This window comes from Cibotium barometz, chromosome 36 (genome assembly GCF_041138505.1).
Source record: "Cibotium barometz isolate CiBa-2024 chromosome 36, ASM4113850v1, whole genome shotgun sequence".
Taxonomy (NCBI): domain Eukaryota; kingdom Viridiplantae; phylum Streptophyta; class Polypodiopsida; order Cyatheales; family Cibotiaceae; genus Cibotium; species Cibotium barometz.
The window spans coordinates 33,984,666-33,993,245 of NC_141081.1; the positions used below are offsets into that span (position 1 = coordinate 33,984,666).

Below are 8,580 nucleotides of genomic sequence, written 5' to 3' on the forward strand. Positions count from 1 at the left end.
TGGTTAGTATACTGGATATGCTAATTAGTATACCCTGTATGCTAACTAGCATACTGGATATGCTAATTAGCATACTTGATATGCTATTAAGCATGTTGGATATGCTAATTAGCATATACTGTGCTCTAGTAAGCACATAGAAGCTTTTGGGTACACTTGAATTGCTTAGAGATTATAAGGTTTACTAGTTAGCATACCTGGTATGCTTGTTAGCATACTTGATATTCTAGTTAGCAGTATGCTAATTAGCATACTGGCCTAGCTGCACACATACATTAGAAACTCAATGGAGTCTTTTTGGGCCCTTTAATTTGCCATGAGGTTATGGAAACGTTTAACTTTTTGACAAATAGGAGCCCGCCATGTAAGCAAAAACCATTGGTGATTAAGAGAGGTGTAAGAGTGGTCAAAGGGTGCACTTTTCCCCCCAAAAAGGGGGCGGGGGGCAATTTTACAATTTTTAGACCTCCATAACTTCTACATACAAGCTCCGATTTGAGCGGAGATTACAGATCCGTGATCTACGCATCAAGAGCTGTCCATAGATATGTTACATGATATGGTTTTATCCGCTAGATTTTAAATTTCATTTTTTCCCCAAAATTCAAATTCGAATAAAGTAGCCGTTTTGAAGCTTCAAATTAGAAAACGTTTCTTCTTAAGAGAAAAGGTTTGACTCCCTTAAACTACCAAATAAAAGGGCCCAAGAAGACTCCATTGAGGTCCTAATGGTTAGCATATGAAACATACTATGTAGCATACATGACATGCTTATAAAGGGTGTAATCAAAGATTTTTTTGTTGCAGGCCTCTCAAAGCCCCTACATGATGTGGGCAGTGTGCATGACACCAAAGGTAAGGGAAAGGCTGCAACAACTGAGAACCCTTCGACTGAGAAGGGTGGTGAGCTAGATACAATGAATGAAGGAGTAGATGCGGGATTCCAACAAATGCAAAGTGCAAGCATGAAAACAACAGAGGAAGGCGGTGACGTGAGCAGTAAATCAGAAGAAGATGATTTTTTTGTCATGGTTCCTCATGCGCGTGCCATGCCTGCTGCAACTGACACAGTAAAAACTTCTCAGCAGACAATGGCTAGTGCCAGTGCATCAGGGGAAACATTGAAGACTAACAGCATAGAGGACCCGCAGGAAGTTGGTGATAACAGCCCTCTCGAGGGTTTTTTGCGAAAGGCTAAGGCAAAGAGAAAAGTGGGCCTGGAAGAGGTACCTGAAGAAACTGCAAGCAACGGCTATGGTTCCCCAAAGAAGATGGAGGACAAAGCTGAAAGCACCAAAGGTGAAAAGAAAGCCACCCGCTCAAGAGCTTGCAAAAAACTGTGTTAAGACCTTTCCTTTTTTGCCCAGATTCTGTACTATAAGCAGGCAACTGTCATTGTTCAGTTGTTTAGCCTTTACTTAGTGTTCCCATACCTATGCCCTTCACTCTTATGGCTATGCCATTTTGAAAACCTAATGCCTCTTGTGGCTGTCATGTAATTTTTTTTATTTTCCCGGTGAAAATGTCTTTGTGTAATATAATGTTAAGCAGCAGTCCATTATAATTTTCTGCCAATCTATGAACTTCTTCACTTCGTATCGCTGTTTCTTTGCAGAGGAAGAGAAACTGGCATTAATTGCCTTGCCTGATGTAACTGCTGCCATGCAATGGCAGAAATTATGAAAATGGCGAGTCCGCAAAGTCAGGCAGATAAGGAGACAAAAATTGGAGATTGAAAAGCGGCTTGAACGATATTCACAGCGTGCCCGTAGAATTTTTGAGCACCTAAATTATGTTCACCCATCAGGGGAGGTTATATATGCTGAATGGTATCCTCTTCCAGACCCAATATGGGTGCCTAAGCGATTGTGTGATGAAAAAAGGGCTCTTTTACTAGATCTCAAGATAGAGACTCGCTTCGGCGAAAAGCCCCCTGCATATGCAGATGAAATGTTAAAATACAATGTAGAGGATAAGCAGGTGTTCTGTCGCAAGGACAGCCACATGTTTTTGGACTGGTGTCTTCAGTTCTTCAGTGTGTATATTTGGAGCACAAGCATGCATCGTAAAGTCATGAATATTTGCAGCGCTATTTTTAAATTGCAGGTGTCAAGGATTGCCGATTTTTTTGTGCAAGAGCACTGCAGTCCGCAACCCTGGCAGATCTTGAATAAACCTGTGTTTATGAAAGATTTAGCCTTGTTTTGGAAACATTATCCGGCGTACAACGCCCAAAACATGCTTCTGATTGATGATAGCCTCTACAAAGTGTTTCAGAACCCAGCACAAGCTTGGCTCGTTACTCCGAAGCTATAAGACCAGAGTTCTGAGGAGAGACAACAGTTTCTTATAGAAACTTTGAAAGACTGGCTTTTTCTTTGGCTGCAGTCGGATGATCGGGCAGCGTATGTGGTTGACAATTTCTTTGATACAGGCTCTGATAACTTCTCTGATGCAGTCATCAAACAGTTGCTAGAGGCTGAGAGACAAGCAGAACTTCGTCGCAAACAAAAGGAAGATGACCTAGAAGCAGAGAGAGAGGAGAAAGCTAGGCTGGAGAGGGAAAGAAAAGAAAAGGAACAGCAGAGAGGCGACCTAGAAGCAGAGAGAAAGAAAAAAGCAGAGGAAAAGGAGAAAGCAGAGAAAAAGGAGGGAGCAAAAAAGCCCGGTCACTACAAACGCCCTCTGAGGAGGCCTAAAGATTTTTGGCGGGTGTGACTCATTGTAAAATTAAACCCTATGTAATGTTATTTGATGCTGGAAGTTAATGATGAGATAATCTTTTCAACAGTTGCCTCCTACTATTCCATTTTTATGTGTTACAGAATTATGTATTGGGTTTTTTGTTAGGTAGCACACTATAAAGTAGCAAGTATACAGTTAGCATATACTGTGGTAGTTAGCATACACTATATGCTAGTTAGCATAATCCTGTATGCTAGTTAGCACACTATATAGCAGCTAGTTAGTATACAGTTAGCATATACTGTGCTTGTTAGCATACACTATATGTTAGCATATACTGTATATGCTAGTCAGCATATACTGTTTGCTAGTTAGCATACAGTATATGCTAACTAGCATATACTGTATGCTAGTTAGCACACACTATGTAGAAGCTTGTTAGTAAACAATTATCATATACTATGGTAGTTAGCATACAATATATGCTAGTTAGCATATACTGTATGCTAGTAAGCACACGCTATATAGTAGCTAGTGAGTATACAGTTAGCATATACTGTGCTAGTTAGCATACCCTATATGCTAGTTAGCATACACTATATGCTAGTTGGCATATACTATATGCTAGTTAGCATACGCTATATGCTAGTAAGCACACAATATAAATTAGGTAGTTAGTATACAGTTAACACGAGTTAGCATACAGTATATGCTAGTTAGCCTATACTATATACTAGTTAGCATACTATATATGCTAGTTAGCATACACTGTATGCTAGTTAGCATACGCTTTATGCTAGCTAGTACACACTTTGTAGAAGCTTGTTAGTCAGCATATACTATATATGCTAGTCAGCATATACTATATATGCTAGTTAGCATATAGTATATGCTAACTAGCATATACTATATGCAGTTAGCATACGCTTTATGCTAGTTAGCACACACTATGTAGAAGCTTGTTAGTAAACAATTATCATATACTGCGGTAGTTAGCATACACTATATGCTAGTTAGCATATACTGTATGCTAGTAAGCACACGCTATATAGTAGCTAGTGTGCATACAGTTAGCATATATTGTGCTAGTTAGCATACACTATATGCTAGTTAGCATACCTGTGCGAGTTAGCATACAGTATATGCTAGTTAGCCTATACTATATACTAGTTAGCATACTTTATATGCTAGTTAGGATACACTGTATGCTAGTTAGCATACGCTTTATGCTAGCTAGCACACACTTTGTAGAAGCTTGTTAGTACACAATTAGCATATAATGTGGTAGTAGTAAGCATACACAAGATACAAAATAGAATAAAAGACCATGACGCTCATGTCAAAAACCGAACGGCATGCTGTTATAGATTGCTTCATAATCTTCGAGGGTGATTGTGTACATTTGCCTTCTCTTTTGCATGTGTTTCATGGGTATCTTAATACAACGTACAAGATTTGAAAGTATGTGAACAACAGGTTGATTGTAGTCTAGTTTGAAGGTGTATGCATCCACTTGCTTGTAATACAGTCCTTGCACGACATAAGAGCCTTTGTCAATTACATTGTTCCACTCATCAATGTAACCCTGTTTTGCCTTTTCTTTTACTACAATGCACTTTACCAAGTAAAAGTCTACATTCTCATCATTGGTTGTAGCATCCGGATTCACTACAAAAGTGTCACCAACACACAAAGCACTACTTAATGCATCATGGTGGCCTTCATACATGAATTTTTCATATCCAATGATCTGTCCTTCAAGGGCATCATCAGTCGGAGTGTCTTCTTCATCCTCAACTTCATCAGATAATGGCATCAGAATGTGATAAACCCAAGGCTGCACATGAGATTTGTTAGTGCAGCGATTCCAACTATGGTTCATGCATGCATCACAAAAGCATGCCAATGGTCTTGTGGCAATGGCAGTTGCATCCTGCTGGTTGTGACCGCGAAAAGCATGCAAGGTGCGAGACTTCTCAACCGTGGCACAATTCCATTTAACCTCCCTGTTTACATCACCTACTTTGATCTCCCAAAACACACGAGCACATTCCCTTTCTTTTAGAGGATATGATGCAGCTGCTCCCTTTGATAGGTTGGCTTGGCAATAGGCAACCACATCTGCAGCACACTTTAAAGTGGCCCCATTAGGCTTCAGCTGTTCATGTGTCAACGATCTTTTAACAACTGCGCCTGCACCATCATGCTCTCCCTTGCCATGTCCTGATCCAAAGAAGAACCAGCTCATCTCCATTCCTGTCAGTCCAGCATACCTTGCAACAAAATAGAAAGGCCTGGCAGCCTTAAACTATGAGGCAGCACCATCTGACCAGACCCAGTGACATTTTGGAGTGACACCTTCTCTCTGTAACCAGCCACAATGCAGCATAAAACAATGTTGGACAAACAATGTGTCATGCACTTTGTCATCTGATATGAAGAAGTAGATTTTCTTGACTACTTCCCCTTCCCTGCGATAGTATGTTATGTGCACAAAAATAGTTACTTGACTTGAGTGCCAATGCATGGATTGAATCTCATTTTGCTCCTTGAATGCATAGTTTTCTGCAAAGTCTACAACCGACACAACCACATCGTCAGGAAATCTAAGAATACAATCCTTGAACTGTTGTGCTTGCCATCGAGCGATATAGTTATGTTTGATAAAAACCTTCAGCTTGGTCTGTAAGAGCTGAAGAAACTCCCAGCACTGCATTTCTTTAGTCACAAGATCTTTTCTCTTTTTTTTGTCTGCGTGCTTATCTGTTGCCTCCACATATGCAAACAATTTTACTAAGATATTCGTACCTGGGCTTTGTGTCTCTAAGCAGCATGTTTCTAGCTTTTTCACACCACATTTCTTACATTCGCCCATCAAACACTCACTATTGTGGTAACCAGCATCTATCTGCTTCGGGCAGAGAACTGACTCCCATAGATGTGTGACACCTTTGAAAGTTTGACATAAAGCCATGCAACCCCTGCTAGTTTCATCACCTCTGACGCAAACGCTGCATGTACATCTGCATTGGGCTCCATGCAGCCCGAATGACTGAGACCGCATATGGTTAAGTGTGTCCTTTAAAAAGGACATCTGCACATGATATTCGCAGCAGCATGTGTATCTATCTTTCAGCCGCCGTACAAAAAATGGCTTCATCATCTCAAACATTCTCATACCTATTTTGCAATCTGGATGCTTTTCTTTGAATCTGTAGAAGAGCTCAACCTGCAATTATGAGAGTTAGAAGGCGGTTATTATGCTAGCTATGCTATTAGTATACAGGCCATGCACGGAAGCATACTGTATGTAACCAGCACTTACAGTATGCTAACTAGCACTTACAGTATGCTTCCATGCATGTGCAGTATGTTAACTAGCACTCACAGTATGCTAACTAGCACTTGCAGAATGCTAACTAGCACTGACAGTATGCTAACTAACACATTCAATAGGCTAATTGGTACATTCAGTATGCTAAGTAGCACATTCAGTTAGCTAATTGGTACATTCAGTGTGCTAACTAGCACAAACAGTGCTAACTAGCACAAACAGTGCTAAACTAGCATAAACAGTATGCTAACAAGCACATTCATTATGCTAACTAGCACATTCAGTATGCTAAGTAGCACTTACAGTATGCTAACCAGCACTTAAAGTATGCTAATTAGCACTCACAGTATGCTAATAAGCACATACAGAGTGCTAACTATCACTAATCATATGCTAACTAGCACTTACAGTAATCTAAAATGCACCTACATTATGCTAACTAGCACCTTGAGTATGCTAACTAGCACTTAGAATATGCTAACTAGCACTTAGAGTATGCTAACTAGCACTTACAGTATGCTAATCACCTACCATATGCGAACTAGCACTCACAGCATGCTTACTAGCATTTACATGGTAACTAGCATGTAGAGTGTGCTAATCAGCACATAGAGTTTGCTAACTAGCATACACAATCTGCTAACTAGCACTTACAGTATGCTAATCAGCACCTACCATATGCTAATCAGCATATGGAGTATGCTAACTAGCATACACAGTTAGCATATACTCCATGTGCTAATCAGCACATAGAGTATGCTAACTAGCACTTACAGTATGCTAATCAGCACCTACCATATGCGAACTAGCACTCACAGCATGCTTACTAGCATTTACATAGTCTACATGCTAGTTAGCATTTACATGCTAACTAGCATGTAGAGTGTGCTAATCAGCACGTAGAGTATGCTAACTAGCATACACAGTCTGCTAACTAGCATTTACAGTGTGCCTCCAGGTATGGCTTGTATACTAACTAGCATGTAGAGTGTGCTTATTAGCACATAGAGTATGCTAACTAGCATACACAGTCTGCTAACTAGCATTTACAGTGTGCCTCCAGGTATGGCTTGTATACTAATTAGCATTACTAATATGATAAATAACGCACTCTGTAAGGTGATCAACATATTGAAGATTTGAACTAGCATATATAGTATAGCATGTTCTAGCATGTAGAGTGTGCTAATTAGCACATAGAGTATGCTAACTAGCATACACAGTCTGCTAACTAGCATTTACAGTGTGCCTCCAGGTATGGCTTGTATACTAATTAGCATTACTAATATGATAAATAACACACTCTGTAAGGTGATCAACATATTGAAGATTTGAACTAGCATATACAGTATAGCATGTTCTAGCTAGAATAAACCATAAACAACCACAGTGTGAATAACAACTAGTATGCTAACTGTAAAGTTTCACATGCTTTTTAGTGTACTCGAATAATGGTGCTTTGGTTAGATCAATTACCTGAGGTTCATCAAGGAGGTGTACAGGATGCTTTATGTAATTTTTTCTCCCCATCCTCTTTCGACAAACATCTTTTTTGTTAGGGGATACACGTGTCTCATCCCTCCAAAATGTGTAAACCAACTCTTTCATTTCATCTGTGATTGTGCTACGACGGGCATGTTTTTGACATGCAGCCAATGAAAACATTCCACCATCAACATTCGATGTCACCGCAATTTAGCCTTGTACAAGGATCAACGCAGAACTTTAAGGAGTCTCGAGACTTTTGACATTTGCATGTTCTCCTTTGAATTCAACATCATGGACAATGCTATATGCTTCAAATACAACTCCTCATTACAGCTTGGCTGCTTTACAAGCGCCAAGGTGTTACAAACATTGCACATGATTGCACTTTGAATAGTAGACTCCTCTGGACACACTGCTTGCACGACAGGATGATGAGATACTAGATTCCAAATTTCTTGCTTGTCTTTTGTACTAATTCCTTCAGTCCTCCTCTTGAACAGTGCCACAATCTCAGATGAGATTTTCTTCTTCTTTTCCTCCTTAAAGGCAAGCTCTCGAACCTGAACCTGCTTAAGTTTTTTCTTCTCTCGTTGTTTCCTCTTTCTTTGTCTGTCATAATCCCTAATGGCAGTACAAGTTGGGTCCTCCAAGTTCGGATTCATTGTCTGTAAAGGATCCCTTCTGCTACCTTCATCTGCTGCCCTTGAACGCGCAAGTAAACCTACCAGATCAGATTGCAAGGTATGGTTCGCCATAACTCTATGAGATGGGGAGGAAGTGGGCTACACGGAGAGAATGCGAGGCAAAGGGAGAGGGTGAGACTGTTTGAGCAGCATCACAGAGAGAGAGAGAGAGAGAGAGAGAGAGAGAGAGAGAGAGAGAGAGAGAGAGAGAGACACAGAGACAGAAAGATAGAGAGAGAGAGAGAGAGAGAGAGAGAGCGCTCACCCACTACACCATGACTTCAGTAACTGAAAAGATGCTACATTTGAATTTGGCGCCGAGTAAATTGAACATTAATTATGGAAAGTTTATTTCAAAATGGACATATTCTTGGCTCTCGAATGTATGCT

General features: G+C 40.2%; 1 protein-coding gene and 1 pseudogene across 1 annotated transcript; one reads left to right on the forward strand and one right to left on the reverse strand.

Moving 5' to 3' along the window:
- The first annotated feature begins 767 nt into the window (after positions 1-767).
- Positions 768-1,346, forward strand: LOC147617841 (uncharacterized). Its single transcript, XM_086775512.1, has one exon. The coding sequence runs from the start codon at positions 768-770 to the stop codon at positions 1,344-1,346; it is 579 nt and encodes a 192-aa protein (XP_086631638.1).
- A 2,678-nt stretch (positions 1,347-4,024) lies between these two features.
- Positions 4,025-4,626, reverse strand: LOC147617842 (uncharacterized; annotated as a pseudogene).
- Positions 4,627-8,580: the final 3,954 nt, after the last annotated feature.